A 25,334-nucleotide genomic window follows, 5' to 3' on the forward strand; every position below is an offset into this window, starting at 1 on the left:
AAAATGGAAAATTAGCCACACATATCCAATGATCATTATTTATTATTAGCGTAACGTCAAAGGCTTAGTTTGAGGTAATTTCCAAGCCATTTATTTAATTAAATTCGTTGTTTTTGTGTAATTAGTTTTTAATTTAAACGAATAATTGACCGATTGAAACAAGACCTAATGTCAACAACTATATTATTTAATGCATATTTATAACCAACATGCTTAATTTGTTACCAATAGTTACTACAGTAACATATTTATGGTACATGGATAAGCTAAGTAGGTATAATAAAGAGATTAAACCTCCGTTCCATAGCGTGACGAAAATCAATGTTCGTAGCCGAAATACAAGTAATTGGATCAATTAATTACAAGCGAGTGTTCGAGCATTAACGAAAACACTTTTAGGCAAGTACCCACGTTTATTGCCGAGTCACGTGTAACCTTTGCGTGGGATCTTCGTAATCAATTTTCACGCAAAATATTGCTTATTTTGTAAAATTATTTATTAATAAAAACCGGCCAAGTGCGAGTCGGACTCGCGCACGAAGGGTTCCATACCATTACGCAAAAAACTGCAATAAAAAACACGTTTGTTGTATGGGAGTCCCAATATTTATTTTATTCTGTTTTTAGTATTTGTTGTTACAGCGGCAACAGAAATACATCAACGGAAAATTTCAACTGTCTACTCTGTCTAGCTATCACGGTTCATGAGATACAGCCTGGTGACAGACAGACGTACGGACAGACGTTGCACCTCAGTAGTTACGGAGCCTTTTCCTACATTTTAAACAAGCTTTTAGTATGAAACTTTTTAAGGCTTTTAGAGGCAGCGACTTGAAAAAGTACATTAGCGCTTTGAATGAAATTATATTATTTTTATTTTTATTACGAACCGAGTTGATTAGAAGTACCTGACTTGTTCTAACTGTATTTTTTTCTAAATGACTGAATTTAATTAAATTTATTTAGTACTCCAGCTATACCTACTTAAAATGTAGCTACATAATTTTGATGTCATTTCATTAATCGCCCATTTGTAAATGGTCCTGCCATATTGTAACGCTTTCAATTTTGCCAACCTTTTTAGATGCAATGCAATAATGCTTAAAGTGACATAATGCTGATGTTAGTTCTTCTTAGATAATCTTAGAGCATTTAATAACCGGAGTCGCCTTCAAAATCTTACCCCTCTGACGAAAACCTTGCACAATTTGTGCAAACTTTTGTATGGACTGACGTTTATCTGACATGGCACATGGCTATTTGTACGTTACGTACAAATCATGTACAAATAGCCATAAATTAGACGTGCACCTCCCCCGTAAAAATCGGCAGTCTGTTTTTTACAAAAAAATACAGTCAAGGCGTCTCCAGATATTAAATACTCTAAGTAGATAATATACCAACTAGAACAGCATTTTTTTTTAAATTTAAAATATAAGTAAGTGATATCAGAGTAAATATTTATTAAGGTCTATAAAACCTATGCATGGATACGTTAAGCTGACCGAAATGTCTCTCCCAAAACTAACTTGAAATTCTGAATACAAACAGTAACTTGTGTTTATTTTGAGACTACGTTCGGTCGGCAGCATCACAATACAATTTGGAGTAGAAATTATTTCGTGTGACGTCACACAAATTGACACCAGGTAGTGGGCGTTGTGATTGTTCTAAATTTACTATATTACGTTTCATATTCTAAATTATCTTTCGGTGTTCTTCACCTGTGGTATATTATGTATCTAAAATGTCATTCTATGGAACTTGCTAACTATGTAAACAAAAGTCAGTAGTAAATTCATCGTTCAGAGACAATTTCAATATATGGCGGTTTGTTTACATAGTTAGCAAGTTCCGTAGAATGACACTTTATAATAATGACATCTAAAATAAGAAGACCCTACACGGGTAATTATTTTGTAAAAAATGATAAAGTTACAATTCTGGAAAAATCTAAATACTAATAGAAATTCACAATTTTTATAGAACCGAGTTGTGTTAAACTTATCAGTGTCACTAAATATTATATACACTTAGCGTCGCAAAAAGCCGGTGGTATTCTGGCCAGTTTTAAATAAAAACAGTATTTCAAAATTGTTGACATTCAACATTGGACTCCATGGTAATATGAATAGGAGCTAAAATAGGTTAGACACTTGCAAATTATACAGTGAAAACCAGGCTAGAATGTTTGCATAACTTATTGTACAGTCGTGCAAATTGGCTGGTGAATTTAAAACTAGGGTAAATGTTCTATTTAAATGTTAGCGTTCATTAAATATTCCAATTATCAATTGGTTGTCGAGTGTGGTTGTCGAGAGTTATGTTTTGCTAAAGAAAATTTGGCAATATTAAAAAAAAAAGAATCATGAAATGATTGATGATAAGGTATGTCTTTCCCATCACGGAACAATGGTGTTCCGGACCTTTGGGAGGCGTGCGCGGAGCCGAAGCCAACACGTAGAGGCCCTTTTGACACTTTAATGAAAAGTAAGGGGTACACCGAGCGGATGCTGCCCTTGCCCGTGTCATGGGACGCACGCAGAGGCAGCACCCGCCAGGGTGTAAGGGCTATTGAGAGTTGATGGAATCTAAAATGAACTAGGTTATTGGGTGAAAGCGATGGACTAAGTACTGAGCTATGGGGTAAAAAACCGGACGCCTGCCTAATAAAACGGTATGCAATTTTATTTCCGGCAGACAGTGACTCGCCCTCACAAGATGGGCCCCCACAAAAAGCGACATCTAGGATGGCTCAAGGGCAACAATAAGGTATTATCATTATTAAGATATTTATCTTCTTTTAATAGTAATACCTATTGGTCTCCCGTTGCCACGTAGGAATGGAATTAAGTTAAAGACTGTAGAAATAAAAGTAGTAATGGTGCTCTTACACTGGCAGATACATAATGTTATATAACATCGTGTGACAGGGACAACATAATGTAATAAATATGTATGGGGGCGCCATAAGCCTTCAGTAAGAAGTGCATATACTTGGAAAATTTGACCTATGCCGCTGTGGCCCGGTGGCCGAGTGGCTTAGGCACCTGCCGCGATAGCAGAGGACGCTGGTTCGATTCCAACCTGGGGCACTAGAGGCTTTGGTCACTTTTTCTTAGTATATGACATTTATTTCAGTTTATAATGTAATAAAGTTTGAAATGAGAGCGCGGCTTCGGTGCAATGTACCTTTAACACGTTTTAAGCCTAGTGCGCCTGTCAGCAAAAGACGCGTTAAACAATAATTTGCATTAACCCAAATAGGCTAGATGACAAATTTTCATTTATGGTATCAATCGATCAGATTTCTTTTTAGAATCAAATGTCTATATGGGACCCATTGCATTAAAGCAATACAAAAGTCAGAAATGATAGTCAAAGTCCGACAGTCGTACTTCACTCGCGAAACGCTTCTAACAAAACGATAAGTGAACGTGACGTCAAGGTCACTGAGAGTCCATCTTGAAGTACATATGGGCAAAACAAGAAAATTGCGTTTTTGTCGGTGAAATATTGCGTATATGTATAAAGTTGCTGTACAATATTTTTTTGGATGAAATATAAGGAATCGAATGGTATCCTTATTTATTTCCTTTTTGGAAGTAAAAAGAAAACATAAATTTTGTAACTTTCAAGTCCTGTATTTTTGTATTATTTCCATATATTATTTTAATATCCACATTATTGTGATAAATTGCTCATTTGCTATCTATTTTACAAGATTTGTTATAAAATTCATCATATTGTGTCATCATCCCTATTCTGTGTACTTTTCGGATCCATCGCGGCCACTGCATTCGATTATGATAACGTCATTTTTAACAATCATATTATTATAACTATTTACATTTTAAGATCAATAAACATTTTCGAAATTTTAAAAAGTATGTGAAACCGTTGTCGTCTAAACATTTTCTCTACTTTTCTCTCTACTTCATTCAACGTGAACCCGCAAAGGTCAAGTTTTTAAAATTTAGATTCATGTCTAAGATTTCACACTCTTCGTTAGGTACTAAATTTGTTATCTACATACACTACACGTTACTTGTTATCTATTACTATTAACGTAGGTAACAAAGATCCTCACAAATGAAAATATGAACTACAATTTACCCTTTAATCCGATCCTTTATTTACTACAACAATACGAGTATTTGATACTTTATGGTAATTAACCGGTACACAGTTCCGACGTTAATTAACACCGGGAAACAATTATGGAACTGAGATTGTATTGATGTATACTAAATTGATTAATTAAATAGCGATCTTATATTTAATAAAATATTTGCGATTGTGTATTTCATTCGGTTGTAATTAATTTTGAATTTCTCTTTCGAATATTATAATTATAATAAGAATTTATGTTAAAGGACTTTTATGTCTTTGATATTAACTATTTCGATAGAAAACTATATCATTAGGTAACAAAAAAGGTCGGCAATTTTTTTTTATTAGAACAAATGGTGGGAAGGCTCATTACTATGAAATTAATACGTTTAATTAAATTACATACTACGTTTTTATAACTAATGAATTACCTAATTAGCCATAAAAAAAACAGCCTCCAACGCTCCTCGAAATTATAATGCCAAGCTAAAAACGTCAGGTATATGATAAAAGTAATATTATTACTTTTAAAAGTACCTTAATCTGCCTACTTAGATCGAAATTCTTGAGTGTGATTGATTCAGAGCGATTATTATTTCCATTTCCTCTTATCTTTCCAACTACATAATGAAATTGATGGAACCTTCAGAACTTTGAGATGATTTATAGGCATTGGATCTTTAATAAACTGTTTTTATTACTTTTCATTTACCGCTCAACAATATAAGTCCAATATAAGATCCAAAAAAAGTTTGGAGGAATTAATTCCCAGCAAGCTGGAAATCGTTTTAATACCTTCATTTCGGCCTAAATGCGAATCGTTGGCCCATGTACTACGCACATTAGCCTATTATTTCTTACTTATAATTCTATAACTTAAGAAAAACTTACTCGGGTCATAATTGATCATTCTGTTCTCAACGTACCAGAAGACGTATGACGGCGGCTCGGTGGATCGCCGCAACTCGCACACTAGCCTATTCTTAAGTATAATTAAGATAAGATAAGTTAGATAAGATAAGACAAACTTACTCAGATCGTAGTTGATCATTCTGTTCTCGAAGTACCAAAAGACGTATGACGGCGGTTCGGTGGAGCGCCGCACCACGCACACTAGCCTCAGCATCGAGCCCTCGTGGATGATTTTCTCGGATTCACCCATTATCTCCGCGTAGGCAGCTGTTAAAGTAACATTTTGTTAAAGTAACATTTTGTTAAATATGTTTTGTTAAAGTAACATTCTGTTAAATACAAAAAATAATGAACTAGTTAATCAACCACAGGTGGTCTCATAAACAGTATTTTACTTAGTAAAGCGGGACAAAGAAGAATACCTACAACTGTGTATTTGTGTGTTGATTGAGAAGAGGAATTTTATTTTAAGAATTACTGGAAAACAAAGGATACACAACCATTACAACATATACAACCATTTTTACTTGTTATCGTTGGTAGAACTATAAGGATGTTGTAGAAGTATTTCGGGTATTGGCACTCGCCATAGTTTTAAAAACAAATAAACATACATAATTCACGCACATTTTTATGAACGGAAAAACATAATCGTGTATTTAGACAAAGCTTAAACAATCCGTACTTAAACAATACCAAGGGGCATAATCTTCGTAATTTTGCATATAATTAATTTAAAAAGTAATTAAATCAAGGAAAAATTTGGTGAAAATTATAAAAAAAAAATTCTAGCACATCCCAGTAGAGTGAATTGGAAAATTAAGTGAAAAGATCTTCGCGTAGACTCAGGCCCATAAATAATAAATGAAAATATGCTCAAGACTGTTGGCTTTTTAATAATAAATTGAATACTTACCAACGAGAACTAGCTTAAAGAATATACTCGTAGGCGGGTGCGTTGGGACTTGGCACTCGTAGTAACCACCGTCTGCGGACGTTGAGAACCGTATGTGGAGGGCCCAGTCCTGGGAAAAGAAACGACATTAAAAACACTGTGACAAAGTTTTAATAGTCATTTTTAATTTAAGAAATGCAGCACCGGTTAAACCGTAAAATTGCTTTTTGTACTTAAAACTTACGAGTATAATATTATGGTAGCGTAAAGGAAACTTCCTAATGGACATGCTTATACCGAGGATACCCTAATGTTACTGACGTGTACATTATACAGCCAGTTGCAAAATTGCATGGACACATTATGAATGAGTTTATTCATAAATAGTGAATAGATTCAGGCGTTACTTTGCGGAAATCCATAGTAATTATCCGTTACCGGGTGTCAGACCGTCAACATCCCCTGAGGATGCCTCGTAGAGAGTCGAAATCCTTGTCGTTCCTGTTGTTATTTTGGTGGTGGTATGTTATATTTATTTGTGTATTTATTTTTGCGGTGGGAGGGTGGGAGCATTAATTGCATGTAAAAAATACGCAAGTAAGTATAACGGGTTAGCACTGACTGACGAGCACACGGACGTCTACCTTAATATCGCATAATATGTACAGACGCGTTAATTCATGTAACGATCAGATTTCACCATTAATAACAGCGACACGTGACGTTTAATTATAATGATTACCGATACATATTTGCATATTACTTGCATTATTTATACATTTTGTGTTTTATAAATTTTATAGTGCTCATAGGGGACAGATCCATTTATTATGTTCACTCCATTCCCAAGCGTACCCGAAAATTCCGTATTCATGCGATCGCTTCCACTATTAAAATATGAAATGATCTTTGCACACGTGCTCGTTCAATAAAGGAAAGCGGTAAACGTGCAACGGTTTCTACACCTTATTAACATACTAATAGAGTCACATTTGGTTTGAGCAGAGCATTCCCAATAATGGTGGCATTTTTTGCCATGGATTTTTGCAAGCGTATTATATGAAATGGAGCTCTTGTTATGTACGCGGTTATGTGAGTATATAAAAATGAAGATGCTGGGAGTACTTGAGTTGAGAGGAATAATACAATTTTGGCATGGGTTTATTTTTATTTTACTGGCTATGAAAGTAAAATTTAACTTGATTTGAGCATGAAGAGTTTACTAAATATGTTAATTTTTTGCCGTTAAGTTAACACTGCCAATATTAGTTAGCTTATTTAGGTACTTCATTTTTTTTAAACAATTAGTTGATAATTTTTTGATGAAATTGTTCGAAGGAGCTGAAGTTATTACTAGTTACTATTATGCCTACTGTAATCATTTTCATTACAGATTTTCATCATTTCAATAATAAATTTATTCGTGTAGTGTTTTAAATGTCAAACAAATAGTTTTTCTAGGTGTTTGAAGGAAATTAGCAGTACCAACCAACTTAACAAATGCATTATTACCGGGCCAGATTGGAGAAATTTCCGGTTGCCAATTACTACTATTATTCCCATTTGCTTCCAAATATTGACAAGAGGGATGACAATTCCCCTGACGAGACAATATAGAAACTTAGCCAAAGTTGGTGTAATCACGTCAAGTGGCTTGAGTTCGAGACCCGAAACCTCTATGTTGTGTTTGTCTTTGTGGAAAAGTTATTCGGTTGATTGATGAAATGAAATTTTAAACGTAGAGGAAAGTACAATTGCCGTGAATATTTCATATCATTTAAAAAAAAATGGATCATACACATTTATTAGTACGCTTAACTTTTTCACGCCTTTCCTGGAGACATCGCAAAGTTGAGGGAATTTACTTAAAGCTAATTTTTACGCTGCACCTATACATGTAATCGACATTTTTTCAATACATAACTTTTATTGTATTGTGCACAGAAGTGACCATTTTCTAAAATGTTTAGGTATGTAACGAGATAAAAATGATGGATGCGATAGATAAAGTAGGTCTACCTCGTCCATAATTCTCTTTATCTAATGAACATAGAAAAATGTGTTTTGCAGATTATATTTAAGTAGGTACTTACCACCTAAACAATTTGTCCGAGTGATTGATATGAAGTGAATATCAATGCTATATTGTAGCTTTCCAATAACGGTCACTAAGCTATTAAGCCAAGGAAGAATACACAGATAGACGGACATATAAAGACAGAAAGGAACTTTATCGGTTTCTAGTTGAAAACACTAAAAGAAACTGGTAGGTAAATTAACCATAAGGGTGAAAAATACGTTGACTAAGATATTTAAAGAGTATTGTTCTTATTTAAAATGTATTTTACAAAATGATATTAGGATCGTGTGATCGTGTAAGATCGCTAAGGCGATCGATATCAAAACCAGTTCAAAACTATTATTTTTTATTGGAATCTACCTCTAGTTATAATTTTAATGAACACTTAACAAAATCACCGTGCCTTCAATTAGAAGTGTTTGAACTACTCGACAACCTCAGTTTACTAGTAACGAGTTACAATTGGGGTCAAAAACTTCTTGTTGATCGGCATACTGTTTACAACTTACGTTTCTGAATTCTGCCGTGCTAACAACATATGCAGTAATTGCAGTTGAAAAGTCATGCAATTGTTTATCTTGTTCTCTTTGAATAAGTTCTTTATTTAAACGATGATTTTCATGCAAGTACTGCACATACAATAAGCAGGGCAGAATTGTACGGGGTTTCTAGTTCTGAACGCTCTGTTGCTTGTAATAATTCTGCCAACACACATAACAGCCTTAACAACCATGAGGAACACAATTCAATGTTTATCGTATTCTCGAGCAAGAAATTCCAAATTCAAATTGATTTTAAATGGCTAAACGAGGTACGGCAGAATTCAAACAGTTTCAACTATAACCTTACCTAACTCAGAAATCTTAGAAGGTTGCCTGCGGTTGTATTTGGCTCAAATAACTTAGGTCTTAATTTGATCTGGAAATAGTGAGCAACAAATAATCAAAGGTAATAGACGAAAGATAATAAACAAAATCAACAAACGGTAAATACACTATTCATTTTGGCTGTTGACGAGATATTTAATATAAGTTTTTCGGTTTTCATCTTATTTCAGTTGGTTATACAATACTTGTATTAAGATAGCAATAACAACAAAAATTAAATAGGTCAAAAAGCTCAATTGGAATTTTTATGCTTTCAACAGTTTACCGTACCTATTGGAAATCTAATTTTATACAGTCACGAAATCCCTCGATTTCCATTCGTCTCGGTTTTGAGCAATCTCCGGCCAGTCGTTAAGATATGCGTACAGGTCATCCCGCCATCTCCGTCTGAGTCTACCAGATCCTCGCCCGTCTTGTGGCATCCATACCGTGGTTATTTTGGCCCACCTCTGGGGGTGCATGCGGCAGACATGGCCCCGGTTTTAATGATAGTTATACTTACAGATCCTCGCCCGTCTTGTGGCACCCATACCGTGGTTATTTTGGCCCACCTCTGGGGGTGCATGCGGCAGACATGGCCCCGGTTTTAATGATAGTTATACTTACAGATCCTCGCCCGTCTTGTGGCACCCATACCGTGGTTATTTTGGCCCACCTCTGGGGGTGCATGCGGCATACATGGCCCCGGTTTTAATGATAGTTATACTTAACGTAAACCACGTTAGCTTGAAATCATATGAGACAAACAAAACTTGTATTCATGACCGTACTTTTATATTCTGATAGCCTGAATTTCCAATAAAATAACATTATAAAGACGTAGCCTACAGCTACATGGGTTGTAAGTTAACAACAATAAAACGAAAAAGAAAATGTAATCTGAATTTCACAGTCCATGTTCTATCAGCATACTTACATCACATTAGCAATATATTTGAGCACCGAACGATACCCTTTAACAACAAATGTCATTACCAGTGTGCTCAGCGTATCTTAGGACCATTTATTTTCCGAATCCCTCACTTATCTTTGTTTCCCGCATTACATGAATGTTTTCTCTCGTTTACGAAGGGAAACAATTTTATAGTGACCTCTGGATGCATATGGTTAGTACTGGTATAGGAGCCGTAGATACACTGGTTTGGAGCCCATGGCTCGCTTCTGGTCGGAATAATAAGTTAGGCACATGGGTTACTTCGCACAGACTCCGTACTAAGAAGCGTTTACGAAGACTCGTGGTTCGTCATGTTCGTCTTTCCGTCCGTTCGTACGTGTGTCTGTGTTTTTATGGAGTAACTGTCACGTAAAATACACTCATGGACATATTTAAAGGAACGCAAAAAAAAGTCTAATTACTAATTTTCAAATTACTTTAGGTGCTGTAACTAAACCTTTTTTTTGCGTTCTAAATTTGTCCATTACTATATATATATTGATTTTTTTAAAGAAGTTTGCACATAGCTTTATTCAGATACTAGCGACCCGTACCGGCTTCGTACGGGTTAACAAATTATACACCTAAACCTTCCTTAAGAATCACTCTACTCGTATTTATAGGTGAAAACCGCATGAAAATCCGTTCAGTAGTTTTTGAGTTTATCGCGAACAAACATACAAACAGACAGACGCGGCGGGGACTTTGTTTTATAAGGTGTAGTGATGTAACATTTTAGTACCTTATTTATATAAATACGGTAAAAACATATTTGTTCATTTATTACTCCAATTAAGCCCAACCAAAAAACACTTCAATGAACTGTCATAGGGTCTTTCTGTCGTAGGCGTAGGTCATTCGACGTGAGAGGTATAACGATACGTGTTGCAGCTTTTTTCCTGCCATTTTGGCCCCGCAATATATAGTAAAGTGATCTGTAAACAGGGCTTACCTTCACATGTCGGCCGTGGGCAGAAAAGAATCGGTTATCTGCGCTGTATGTAACCAGCCCCACTGATAACAACGAATAGTCTTTTTTTCTTATCCACGTTACCTGAAAAAGGTATTTCGGTTAATTCACAAATCTATTAGAACTGTTTTGGAGACCGTCAGCAACTATCATTGGTAAGAAAAAAACTGAATGACATCAAAATTTTTCGTACTTGTCAGTACATCTATTATTAGCGCGGGAGAGACGCTCGATAACTAGATGAAATGATTCATAATATCATTCTGATTTCAGTGTACGTTCTAATCGGACTGTTAGTTTTCATAATTAAGATAGACGTTTAGACGTCTTTTAACACACACTGAATTTAAATTTACCTAATACAAAATTAAGAACGGCAAAGGCAAATAAGATTATAAGGTTGAATAACAAGATACCTAAGTATCGAAACATAAGAAAATATATATAAAAATGCTTACCGTGTTCTCTGTGATATCGCTAACTTCACAATGCAAAACAGCTGTGGTTCCTATCTGCGCTATAACAGTTGTACAATTGTCAGTCAAAAATATACCCGTCTTTCCAACCTTCCCACTTAACTTATTAGCGGCCGACCCCGCCGAATCTCTGTACATTTTCTTAACTTTACTTAAAGATTTAGCTAATGATGTTTCATCTAGCTCTGTATATTTCTCATGGTGCTTATAACCTTCTATAATCTCACTTATTTCATCTTCAATTGCATTTTTATCTATATGTACATCGTAGTCTTTGTATGATGTTAGCCTTTGAGGCTTTGGTAGTTTGGGGTGGGGGGTGGTGAGGGTTTCGCTGGTGGTGAAGGGGTTGGTTAGGTCGTCCTCATTGTCGACTGCCGTCGTGTAGATGACTGTTGTTCGTGTTGTGGTGGTTGTTCTTCTTCTGTGTCCTGTTGAAAAAGGTTTAATGGGTTAACATTCTTTTCACATTTTTTCAGGGTAAATATGATTGAAAAGGTCCCTACCTTACGTGCCACGCCACGCCACGGTACATAAAAGTAATTTTAAGCCATAAAACTTATAATATATAAGAGATAACGCCGCAACCATAGATTTATAAGGCATAGATCGAGTGTTCGTACATCCCTAGTGAAGCCATTTCAAGTGCGACGTCACGTCGCAGTCGTGTCACCGTATTCGATCGGCCCTGGCAGTACTCAAGGTCACGTCGGTTTGTGTACACCTCCCGTTTAAAAATCAAAAACACAGGAGAAATGGTTGTTTGTGCATTGAATGGGTGTCACAACGCATCATATCATAAAAACAAACCGACTTACATTACATTTCACGCGTAAGTATAGAGTTTAAAGTGATATTTTTACGTAATCGTAAGTACAAAAATCCAATGTTTCGTCAGCCGCCATTTGTTATAAATGTTGCCAGTGTAGTGAATATTTTTTCCTCAAAATGGGACATGACGTTTACATTCTAAAATGAATACGCTTAATTGAAATTCCTTGTGTAATTATATAAAAATTATATATTTGACGGACGATGAGGCATATTGGACTCGTTGCCAGACATTGTGAGCGTAGTAGGCGAGCAAGACAAAACACTAAATTAATTGCTTAATCAATTATAATCAATAACACAAACACTTCGAAACGTGATACTGTTCCTGGCCTGATACGTCCGACCGCCAAGTGACAATTGACAATAATGACCGCCCTCCGGTCAGGTGATACTGGTTTTATACCTGCTACCCTACCACCTGTCGTGCACGAACGTCAGGCCAGACTCAGTAGAAGCGCGCCAACGCAGCGCTTGCGTTTCGTAGTCAATTGATGTCCCGTACTAATGACTTCCTGACACGGCCATCCTGCGAGACACACGTCCCTGTGTGTTAACCTGTAACAAGTTTAGCGCACAGGATCATATAGCTCGGTCACTCCTGACCCACCATATGGGTGATAAATGAAACTTCCTTAAAACTGATCATTAAGTTTAATTCACAAAATCAACAATACATTACATTCGGTAATTATTGATCGACATACAAATCGTCACAGCGACGTTTACTACGCATTTAATCCTTTAAATAATTGAAGTTATCTCAAATATTATCGTACACCACAGCTTAGTTCTCAGAGCTTTACTGATTACTAATGCACAATTTTAAATGCGGATATGCCCGACTCACAACTATGATTAAGCTCTACATGTGATATGGCTATACATAGCCCGGCAACTGACAGTTGCACTCATTTAATGCGCGTCCCCTGCGGACCGCCGAGTCCTTCCCTAGACTCCAAGGTTTCTCAAGAAACCCGACCAGTCCGCCAGAGTTGACGGCCCACCGCGTACTCACGGACTACTTACTGCGAACAACAAGTCGATACCGATTTCTACCGAGCTACGGCTACACGTCAACCTCTGGTACGGTCTCCATCACTATGTAAACTTAATCTTAATCAGATTCATAATTATCTGAACCAACTTCTAAATCTGCTTCAATTTCGTCAGTTAAGCTCTGATCTGGCATCTTTCTTAACCTATCGTGTGCGTATTTGTATGTACGTCTTGAATTTAATGATTTCAGGTTATAGCGATCGCCATCTAATACCTCTGTAATCTGAAATGGACCTTTATACTTAGGGTCTAGCTTAGTTTGGTTTCGCTCTTCATTCTTAAGTAAAACAAAGTCTCCAACTGAAAATTTATTGAGTTTTGCCTTTGTACGATCAAATCTTTGTTTTTCGTAAGATGCTGATCTCTCAATACTATGAGCTGCCTCGTCCCTAATTCTATCGAGATCTACTTCGGTATCTTCGTCCTCACAAGTCATCATAGCTACTGGACGTGCTACCTTGCCAATGAAAAGCTCTAATGGGCTTGCTTTCGTCGTCCGGTTAAAGGTGCAATTAATCGCGAGTTGAACTTCCCCTAATGCATCTTGCCAAGATCTGTTATCACTCGTTTCAACAGCTGTTAACATAGATTTCAAAACGGACATAATCCGTTCCACCTGACCGTTTGCTCGAGAAGACCCTGTCGCTATTAGATGCAGGTTTATATTACTAGAATCACAAAAATCCTTGAATTCTTTGCTTGCAAAGCAACGTCCTTGATCGGCAATAATACGCGTAGGTGCACCAAATAATGCTACGCTTTTCTTAACGGCCTTGATACTATTCTTGCTATCAATGTTTTTGCTATGAAACAAGAGGACATATTTTGTAAACGCGTCAATCAAAACGAACACGTACTCCTTAACATCATTTTTACCACTTAATCTACCGGTAGCATCTATATGTATCGTATGCCATGGCGTGGGCACCTTTGGGATTGGGTGCAGTTGAGCTTGAATCTTTCCCGATTGTGATTTTGAAACTTTACAAGTAATACAACTCTCAATAAATTTCTTAACATAACGTGACATTCCATCGAACCAATAGTAATTGTAAAGCTTTTCTAAAGTTTTGTCATAACCAAGATGGACAAGAGACTCGTGGATATTACTGACAACTGACCATTTGAGAGACCTAGGGAGGATCGGTAAGCACTTCGTCCCGCCGTTTCGCTGAATTTTACGATAAAGTATGCCAGCACGAATCTCGTAGGTATTCGCAACCTCTGTATTAATTTGACCAGTATTCAAGTCTGAAATAATCTTACAGATCTCGCTATCTCGTTTCTGCTCTGCAAGAAGCCAATTACCAGACAGTTCTGTGATGTTAATACGTTTTGGCTCTACTTTACTGAACTCTTTCCTGACAGTCTCATCTGACTCTACTTGGGAGAGGTTGGGGTTTTCTATATCAGGTTGTGCTAATGGTAAAAGGTTTCGAGAGAAGAAGTCTACGTGTGCCATTTCTTTGCCTTTGTTATAGACTACATTAAAATCAAAACATTGTAAATATGCCCACCACCTGTGGACTCGCGGCGTCAAGTCAATCTTTTTACTAGAACACTTGAGAGCGTTGCAGTCTGTCACCACAGTGAACTCACGACCGTGCAAGTACTGCCGGAAATATCTCACTGCGTTGACAACCGCCAAAGTCTCAAGCTCGTAACTATGATACCGCGACTCCGCAGGACTGGTTCGTTTACTATAATATGCGACAACGCGTCGTTTTCCTTCGATAATTTGAAATAGTATGGCACCATAGCCCTCTGAGCTCGCGTCTGTATGCAATTCGATTGGATACTGAGGGTCAAAGATCATCAGAACCGGTTCTTTCGTTAAAATTGAGATGATTTCTTGGCGAATGTTTTCGTGACGCTCTTGCCATATAAAAGGAACTTTTGCTGACGTCAGTTTATAAAGTGGGCCCATGATATGGGAGAATCTAGGAACGAACTGTCGAAAGTAGGTTGCTAACCCTATAAATTGCCGCAACTGAGTTACGGTTGTCGGCGGAGCCAGAGAAGACAACGCCTCGACCTTACGACGATTCGGCCTAATCTCTCCGCCCTTTACTTCATAGCCTAAAAACTCGAGTTCGGTTTTCAAAAACGAGCACTTTTTCAAATTCAAAGAGAATCCGGCTTTAGTTAATTTGTCCAGGACTATATTCAGTCTTTCAAGTCCCTCTTCAACAGTTTTAGACATTATTAAAATATCATCTACGTAGACAATAACATATGTATTTACTAAGTCACCTAGTGCCTTCACTATTGCTCTCTGAAACACCGAAATCGAATTTTTCAGCCCGAATGGCATAGTTAGGTACTCGTATTGGCCGTCTGCGGTTACGAAAGCAGAACGTTGAATAGACTCTTCAGAATTGATTGGAATAAGATGAAAACCGGAAGCACAATCTAATTTCGTAAAGAACTGCGCCCCGTGTAAACGCGAAATTTGGTCAGAAATGAGCGGTAACGGATACCGGTCAGATACCGTATTTCTATTCAGCTCCCTATAATCTACGACCATTCTGTAAGATCCATCACGCTTCTTAACCAAAAGAGCTGGACTCGCAAAAGGCGAACTACTGGGACGAATTATATTTGCACGTAACAACTCATCTACTCGCTCGCGCATTACTGTTCTTTCTTCCGGACTAAGACGATAAGGTCGCCTCTGTACAGTTAAATTCGGATCAATTAAACGAATCTCAAGCTCTCCCGTAGTTACTCGCGTCTTAGGCATACCGGTTATGAAAAACTCCGAATAACGATTTAAAACGTCAACAAGTTCAGATTTCTGCTCCTGGGGAACGTCTGTGTCTACAATAGTGAAATCATTAACTAAAAGTCGATTAGTCACCAAGGCATCACTAATTGTATTGATCGAATTTGACGAGAGTAGCTCAGAATGATCAGCATTTACTTTGAAAACTTTGAACTGTTTTTCAGTTTGTAGAACACCAAAACCTTGACGTAAAATCTCACGTCCTATCAGGATATCACTACGTAAATAATCGTCAGGCAAAACGTGCAATAAAATTTCAATAAGATGGTTGTTAATTTCAACAACACATACAATCTGCTCGGTACTTAAAACACTTGATTTAGTAATACCCTTTATACTAACAACATTGTGCTCACGCTTTCCACTAAATTTAAAAGCTATACTTTCTTTTACTACTGAGCACTCTGCACCAGAATCATAATGGAAAGTAAAACACTGACCTTGATGTTTCGCAGTCCCTGCTGGTGGATCCACTTCGCAAACGTCCACTCGACGCTCCCTGACAGTAGTCGCATCCGCGCCTCCTCCACTGGTGCAGCGGCTTGCGATGTGACCTGTTGTTCCACATTTGAAGCAGACAATAGCGCTTGATGTGGTTTGTTGTTGATGATTAGGCTTCGTAATCGTAGTATTTTGTTGTGACTTCACCGGTTTTGCTTTTCCATCTTTTTTACGAAGTAGACAATCTGCTTGTTTGTGTCCATTTTTCCCGCAATGATAACATTTGATCGCAGGCGAAATCTTCATCCGTTTGTTGTCTGTCCCTTTTTGATCTCCAACCGCATTAAATTTACGTTTCAAGTAGGTAAACGCCTGTAGCTCTTGTTGCAACTTCTGACGATTATTTATTTCAATCGTAAATGCCAATCGTTGCAATCGCGTATCAAATTGAGCAAGGTGTGCAAGTGTTTGTGACACAGCGATTTGTTCAATTGTGGCCTTCTTCCAACGATTAAGCAGTGACGTCATCACTCGACTTCCGTAGGCCGCTAAGGTCTCGTTTTCTTTAGGCTTGTCCGAGTTTAAGTTTATGAGGGTAGCCGCAGGTGTTTCAGCGCTTACAAATCTGTCCATAAACAATTCTTTAAATTGTGGCCAGGTCATACCTGCATAAGATATTTGGGATAACCATGCTGAAGCCACTCCCTTCAAGGCTTTACTGATGACAACAATCAACTGTCCTCCTTCCAAAGGGTTGTCTGTTAAACACAAATCGGCCGTAGCACACCACGACTGTGCGTCCACATCGGTCTTGTCGGGATCAAACTCTGGAAGACTCACATGTTTTCCGGACTGTTGAGGTTTATGAAGAGCCTCGATTAACGCCTTCATGTTTGAATTTTGCATTTCGAATAAAAGCCGCCAATTTTGGTCCTGACTACCACTTTGTTCACTTTGTGTTCCATCTTCACATTCGTCGGCCCGCTCGAATCCCACATCTGATGACGGACGATGAGGCATATTGGACTCGTTGCCAGACATTGTGAGCGTAGTAGGCGAGCAAGACAAAACACTAAATTAATTGCTTAATCAATTATAATCAATAACACAAACACTTCGAAACGTGATACTGTTCCTGGCCTGATACGTCCGACCGCCAAGTGACAATTGACAATAATGACCGCCCTCCGGTCAGGTGATACTGGTTTTATACCTGCTACCCTACCACCTGTCGTGCACGAACGTCAGGCCAGACTCAGTAGAAGCGCGCCAACGCAGCGCTTGCGTTTCGTAGTCAATTGATGTCCCGTACTAATGACTTCCTGACATATTTCATAATTATATAGTAATTTCATGCACATTTTAAAAAAAAATTGTTAAAATGGACCAATTTTTTTATTTAAACCTTATTTCACAAAGGACTCTAATGCAAAAAATCCTTAAATAAAGCTTTTGCTATTAAATCTACACACAAATTATTAATAACCAAGTGTTAAGGATATTGTTAAATCCCCACTTTGAGGGAAATATCTATATACTGGCAACACGTTTTTGTATATGTGTGTGTGTTGCTGAGCATAAAACACGAGCCTCCCACGCACACATCGATCGTGTTTCGGCTTCACTTTTGGCAGGTTAGCCGTATGGGATGGGGCGCTAGGTCGGGTAACCTCCACGAGGGTCTGGGCCATTCCAATTTCTGTTAATCCTTGCGGATTCGCAGCTAAGGGAATGGTTTATGGCTGGTGCGCCCTGGGGGCAACGGTAAGTGATCTCCTGCGTGGGATTGCTTACCGGTGCTGCTAATAACCCGACACCCGGGGTTTAGCCCGGGGGGGGGGGGGGGTGTTCTTGGCGTGTCTCTGTGATCTCCTAGGCTATACCGGGCAGGGCTACCCATACCGGGAAGGCGAAGAGTGAGGGACACTATCAAGAGCAGGACGGGTTTGCCCGCTTTCAGTGTAGAAACCGGGTGGACAGGCTCCGGCCACCGTCCCAAACTCGTTATCCCAAATGATAAGGTGTTGTTGTCATGTCTAGCAGCCTTTGATGGGACCGAGGGCCTTGCCTTGGTCGGCCGGGTCAAGAGGAGACAACCTCAATAAAAAACCACAATCCCTCGCATGCCGGTTCACCGTGCGGGGGTGCTCTCTATAGAGCGGCTGGGGTGTGCATCAGCCATTAGTGGCCAACCTGTGACACCGCCCGACCTCACAGAGTATATAGGGCCACAGCTTGGGTACGGGGATCTCTGCCCCTGTGGAGTTTTTGTTCTCCCCTTCTCGTGGGATTCATATGGCAAACAATATTCAAAAAACTTCTAATAAAAAACGGACTGGAAACACAAAAGACAGTGGCAGCGGAATGAATGATGTAGACTTAGCGGTGGAGGTGGGCACCCCGATGGTGTGCACCGATACCAACGACAATGGCGAGGGAAAACGGACCTACCTGAGGGATAGGGCAAGTGATGGTGAAGATCAGATACTCATGGAAATACTGTTGAGCGACGAGCCTCAGCATTCTGAGAAAGAAAGCAACCATGACCCTACGGACTCAAAAGTCTGTAGGCGAAAGGGGAAAAGAGGACGTGTCCTCACTGATAATGATGAGATGCCCGAAAATGGACCTAAGGTCAACTCCTCGCGGAGAGGGAAACCTCTTGGAACACACTGTGGTATGTCGCAGGCACGGTCCAAACTGAGGAGCTACAAGTTCGACGTATCCTGCTTAGACGACACCTCAGAAGAGGATTTAGAAGAGGAGGAAACAAGTGCTCGTCCTAAATACATGACGAGGAAGGCTTGCGCAGAGGACAAGAAGAAAGCTCTTACTGCAACTTCAGACGAGCGGCAATTCGAGCGCAAAGCCGGAGAGGAGTACATAAATGTTGCTCGCCAAGCGACAATTAAAGTACTAGAGGAAGCTCGGAAGTCGGGGAGCTTGAACGATGAAGCCCATGGCCGCATCAAGCTGGCATGCCAGGAAATAACTAAGGCCATGGATGACCTGGAAACCAGGGAAGAGAGTGATGAGTTGAGGATCCTGAAAGCCGACAACAAAAGAATGAGGGAACAGCTCGCACACCTCCAGTCAGAGACCAAAGCGCTACGAGTAGCTTTCTCTGAGAGGAAAAGCGCTTCCCGGATGCCCCTCCCCGAGGATAAACCGGAAGATGTAAAAGAGGTATTTAAAGAGTTTAAGGAAGAGCTTAAAAATGAACTCCTTAAAACGTTGGGCGAAATTATTAATGTACGTCTAGGAGAGGTGAAGGACCGTGTCCCTCCCGCGAAGATCATCCGCCCTCCCTTAGCGGCGGACAGGAAGAAGGCTGTGCACTCTACTAGTCAGCCTGAGCCGATAGTCCCCGAGCTTTGTGATTCGACTCCTTCACAATGTGCAACGCCCACTACTAACAAGGGTAAAACAGCTGCGGTTGGTGAACAGGCCACGACAGGGTCCACACTGATGCCCCCGGCAAGGCCTAGCCCAGTGATGCAAAAGAAAAATAAGGCTACAGCCAAACATCAGTCGGAACCTTTCAGGCCGGATAACCCTCCGCCCCCACCACCACCAGTTGAGGGCGAGTGGAAGAAAGCAATCGGGAGAAAGGCAAAAAGAAAATTGGAGAAAACTGCCTTACCCTCGCCTGCAAAGGCCAAGGCAGCATTAAAGCCGAAAAAGCTGCGAGAACCAACCACTGCTGCGGTGGTGGTAGCGCTAAATCCTGAGGTCGAGGACACATATGCCAGCATTATGACAAAGGCTACCTCCTCCATTAGGTTGGCAGATGTTGGATTGGATCACGTCAAGATTAGGAAGACGGCGGATGGGGCACGGATTATTGAAGTCCCCAACTCAGACAACGGAAGAGCTGCTGACGCGCTTCGCGAAAAACTTGAGGGTCTGATAGGAGAAGTTGCCAGAGTCTATCGACCGGTCAAACTAGCCAAACTTAAGATCTATGGGTTAGATGAAGCAGCTACATCAGAAGCCATTCAGAAGGCTATGGCTGCCAAGGGAGAATGCCCACTGACGCAAGTAAAGGTGGGCAAAGTGTGGGTTAGCCCAAATGGATCTGGTGCTGTTCTGGCGCAGTGCCCGGTCGGGGCAGCCAATAAAATATTAAATGCCGGACGCCTACTTGTAGGCTGGTCGTCTGCCATAGTTAGGGCAATCGATCCCACACCCATGAGGTGTTATAAGTGCATGGGCACAGGGCACACCAGAGTGATGTGCCCCTCTGCTATAGAGCGCGGAAACTTGTGTTTCCGCTGCAGCAAGCCTGGGCACAGGATGACAGACTGCACAGAGTCCGCGTTTTGCGCAGTTTGCCATCATTCTAAACTACCAGCCGGACACATAATGGGGGGATTATCATGCCACCCCACAAGCACAAGAGGGAAGGCGCCCCCGGTCGGGGCCCCAGTGGCCACCACGCCACCCAAGGAAAACAAGAACGAGGGACAAGAAATGGAGCACTGATGCCAGTACACCCTCAACAAGCACTGGAGGTTTTACAGAGCAACATAAACCACTGCGCCCGGGCTCAAGACTTGCTAATGCAAGTCATGGCGGAGTGGAACATTAGTGTTGCAGTGGTGGCAGAGCCCTATTTTGTCCCTCCTCTACAGAATTGGGTTGGAGCGACTAATGGCGTGGTGGCCCTGGTAGTTCCAGCAGCAGGCGGCTCTCCACCCTTAATTCCACTGGAAACAGGACCTGGCTATGCAGCGGCTAGGTGGGGGGACATTGTACTCGTCGGGGTGTACTTCTCTCCCAATCCTAATCATCCGCTGCGGGAATTCGAGAACTATTTAGCGAATCTGGGGGGCGTTCTCCGAAGGGCGGCACCGGCTCAAATAATGCTCCTTGGAGACCTTAATGCTAAAAGCGGGGCATGGGGTTCCACGGTCACGAACGCCAAAGGAGTAGTCCTTGAGGACTGGGCTGCCACAATGGATATGGCCATCCTTAATCGGGGCAACGCAAATACTTGTGTGCGGCGGCAGGGGGGGTCCATTGTAGACGTTTCATTTGCGACTCCAGCGACTGCTGCACGCATAAATCAATGGCGCGTTCTGGTAGACGTAGAAACCCTCTCCGATCATTTATACATTCGAATGAGGCTTTCCCCTTTGCAGGCGGTAACACAGACAATACAGCCTAACGGAATGGGCGGCAGGCGCAGAGAAATAAAACTCCCGAGGTGGTCAGTGGCCCAACTGGACCGCGCAATGGCGGATGAGGCTGCCATGGTGGAGGTGTGGTGCGCTGCCCCTCCAAACGAAGTTGGAGTCGAGGAGCGCGCGGCGCTCTTCCGGAAGTCACTCACAAATATTTGCGAGGCAGCTATGCCTCGATCAAGACAGTTGCCTAGGAAAAAGCAAACGTACTGGTGGTCGGCAGAAATCTCGTCCCTACGTACCACCTGCAACAGATCTCGACGAGACTACACCCGATGCAGGCGCCGGCGACACACTGCAGAGGAAGAGGAGCTCCTCTACTCTGCTTTAAAGGCTGCTAAGGAGGCTCTCACGACGGCAATCGCCAAAAGGAAAGACGAGGCACGAGAGGAGTTCATAGCATCGCTGGATCGAGACCCGTGGGGACGGCCGTATAAGCTGGTACGAAACAAAATGAAATTCGCTCCCTCCACGGATTCAATGAATCAGGAACTCCTCACCAGAGTCGTTGAGGGCCTCTTCCCGACGGCGCCGGACTTCAACCCCCCGGTTATGGCTGCCCCAATAGCGGCAGAAGAGGAGCCCCTCGACGTTCCGCTAGTTACAAACGATGAAATGAGAGAGATATTGGATCGCCTCAGGTCCTGCAAAAAGGCACCAGGACCAGACGGTGTACCGGGAAAAGTGGTATTTCTAGCCCTGAAACACCTTGGGGGCCGACTCAAGGAGCTATTCGGAGACTGCCTCAGGGAAGGACGTTTCCCGAGAGTGTGGAAAGAGGGAAGACTGTGCCTCCTTCGCAAAGAGGACCGACCGTCGGATTCCCCTTCTGGATACCGCCCTCTTGTACTGCTGGATGAGACAGGGAAAGCTTTTGAACGCATCCTGGTCTCTCGCATCAACAAGCACCTGCGGGAAACGGGGCCCAACCTTAGTGACCGACAATTTGGGTTCCGGGCGGGGCGGTCCACGATAGACGCGCTCAGCACACTGAGGAGGTACAGCGAGGGTGCGGCTGCGAAGAAAGAGGGAGTCGTGGCGGTATCACTAGATGTTGCCAATGCTTTCGGCTCCCTTCCGTATGCAGCGATAAGGGAGGCACTTAAATATCATGGAGTGCCATCATACATTAGAGGAGTTGTGGAGCACTACCTCACCGATAGGGTGGTGCTCTACGACACTCCAGGAGGCCTACGCACAAGAGCTATGACATGCGGAGTACCACAAGGGTCTGTACTGGGCCCCCTATTGTGGAACATAGGATATGACTGGGCCATCCGGGGGGCCCAGCTTCCTCGCATGATCACCATCTGTTATGCAGACGATACAATGGTGGCCGTGCGGGGCCAGGACATAGAAGAGACCTTGTTTAGAGCAGCGGTGGCAGCGGAATTGTCAGTGGGCCGCATTGAACGTCTTGGCCTGAAAGTGTCGCTCCCGAAGACCGAAGCAATTGTCTTCGGGGGACCTGGATGGACGCTACCTGACGACCTCACCATTACTGTCGCAGACGAAATGATCCCGGTCAAGGAGCACATAAAGTACCTGGGTCTTGTTCTAGACCGGCGTTGGAACTTCGGGGAGCACTTCAAGAGATTAGCTCCTCGAATTGTTGGTGCTGCTTCGGCCCTCAGTCGATTGCTACCAAATGTCGGTGGGCCGAAATCCCCCTGTCGGCGCCTGTACGCAGGCGTCGTCCGAAGTATGGCCCTATACGGAGCACCGATTTGGGCAGACCGACTCTCCGCCCAAACTAAACCTCTTCTAAGGCGTCCTCAGAGAGTGATAGCACTGCGCATCACAAGGGCGTACCAGACGGTGTCTTTTGCGGCGGCATGTGCACTGGCAGGCACGTCACCCTGGGAGTTGGACGCAGAAATGCTAGCCGCAAGATACCGCGTGCGAGCAGAAGCGATAGCGCGCGGAGAAGGCCCTGATCCGGAAGCGGCTGAAAGAGCTCAACAACAGGCCGTTGAGAGATTGAGGGAGCACTGGAAGAGAGACCTGGAGGACTCCCCCTATGGAGTCCGCACTATAGGGGCGCTCCTCCCGTCGCTCGACCAGTGGATTGATAGACAGCATGGTGTGCTGAGCTACAGGATGACGCAGGTAATGACCGGACATGGATGTTTCGGTCATTACCTGCATAACATCAAGAGGGAGCCCACGCCGGTCTGCCACGAATGTGGTGACCAAGACGACACGGCCCAGCACACCCTCGAAACATGCAGGCGTTGGGACACGGAGCGGCAAAGAATGACGGTGGCTGCGAGAATTACGGGAGGGGACCTCTCGCTGCACAACATTGTTTCGACCATGTTGCACAGCGAGAGGGCATGGAAGGAGGTGGAGGCCTTCTGTGAAATGGTGATGCTACAGAAGGAGGCAGCGGAGCGGTTGCGCGAGGACGACGTAGACGCGCATCCGCTAAGGCGCAGACGTAGAGGAAGAAGAAGAGCGCAGTATGCAGCTGCTGCGCGTCAACTTCCCCCGTCACAGTAGGGCCTGTGGGTAGAGGGCCCACACTCCACGGTTTCACACGTCAGGGGGGAGAGTCAAAGCGTTTCTGACCCTCCCTCCTCAGATGCGGGTGCCCTGGCGGAAGCCAGCCAGGGATACCGGGGGGGCATCCTGGTAGAATGTTCGCGATCCCAGGACGCCTCCCCAAACGGCATATTGCGGGAAACGCCGGTGTGGGTTTAGTGGGTAGGCTCCTCCCCTCTCTTCATAATTGAAGAGAGCTGGGAGGTGAGAGTCCCACATACCCCCCACAATGGGCCCACCTCGGGACCAGGGGGACGATGCGTAACGGCATTCCCACATCGAAAAAAAAAAAAAAAAAAAAAAAAAAAAAAAAAAAAAAAAAAAAAGGTTAGCCGTATGGGGACTATCTGTCTATGCGTTATTAGTTTAAGGCCGCAACCTCATGAAATACACACCCCTACTGTCAATATACTCTTGTTTTTCTTGATACGAATATAGGTAGTTATTTTAAAAACGAATATGCAATAGCAAAAATATTACCTAAATACATTTAGATCCATAAAATAAAAAAAATGAAAACTGACCAAGCGTGATAATGAAATATCTATACCATAGTCTAATAAAACATGGTCTTCCATTCCCAGAGTGACACGGGGCTACGTCACAACAACATGGCCGCTATATATAGCGCTATCGCATATTATCATATAGCGCTGTCGCATGATGACGTAAGCCCGTGTCAGTTAGGTGACCTAGAAAAGACGGGAATGGAGTACCAGGCGGAGTATATTATTATACCATGATCTATACTCTGTATCTTTAGGTATTTACTTACTTTAAGTACCCTCAAATGGCTCCTTAAGCCAGTTGAGGGTAGATGAAAACAGGTCGTTCAGTGACTGATCCAGGCGGTTTTGTATTTGGTCGACCAATAAATGTTATAACTACCCGAAAATGTACAAATTGTTTGTTTACTTTTACACACAACATTTTATTAAATTTTACCGAAATATACAGACTATAGGGATAGTGACCTTCATCAAATGACTGAATGAACAAAGCATTATAAAATTCAGGAAAATTTAATAATGTTTCATAGCTTTTTTTGATCCATAACAATTCGCTTTGAGGAAAATCAACAATGGAATTATGCCTATTTAGCTCCTTTGATGTGGTCACATTTGATTTCAATCATAATCTGCTGGAATATTAAATTAATAATACATTAATTTATGATGGAAACATGTTGAGTCCATTTTTTATACCTACGGTTAATTTCGT

General features: G+C 41.7%; 1 protein-coding gene across 2 annotated transcripts in view; it reads right to left on the bottom strand.

Annotated features, from left to right (window-relative positions):
- Positions 1-25,334, bottom strand: part of LOC134802541 (uncharacterized) — a 95,239-nt gene that overhangs the window by 12,037 nt on the left and 57,868 nt on the right. The window contains exons 3-7 of one of the 2 annotated variants that reach the window (XM_063775207.1): positions 11,250-11,698; positions 10,774-10,875; positions 5,942-6,050; positions 5,219-5,292; positions 5,005-5,077 (exon numbers count right to left, since the gene is read on the bottom strand). In XM_063775207.1, the coding sequence (XP_063631277.1) occupies positions 5,005-5,077; positions 5,219-5,292; positions 5,942-6,050; positions 10,774-10,875; positions 11,250-11,698 (807 nt within the window). Of the gene's footprint in view, positions 1-5,004; positions 5,078-5,145; positions 5,293-5,941; positions 6,051-10,773; positions 10,876-11,249; positions 11,699-25,334 lie in introns of both variants that reach the window. The other variant, XM_063775199.1, reaches the window with a different exon arrangement.

Source organism: Cydia splendana, chromosome 2 (genome assembly GCF_910591565.1).
Source record: "Cydia splendana chromosome 2, ilCydSple1.2, whole genome shotgun sequence".
Classification (NCBI taxonomy): domain Eukaryota; kingdom Metazoa; phylum Arthropoda; class Insecta; order Lepidoptera; family Tortricidae; genus Cydia; species Cydia splendana.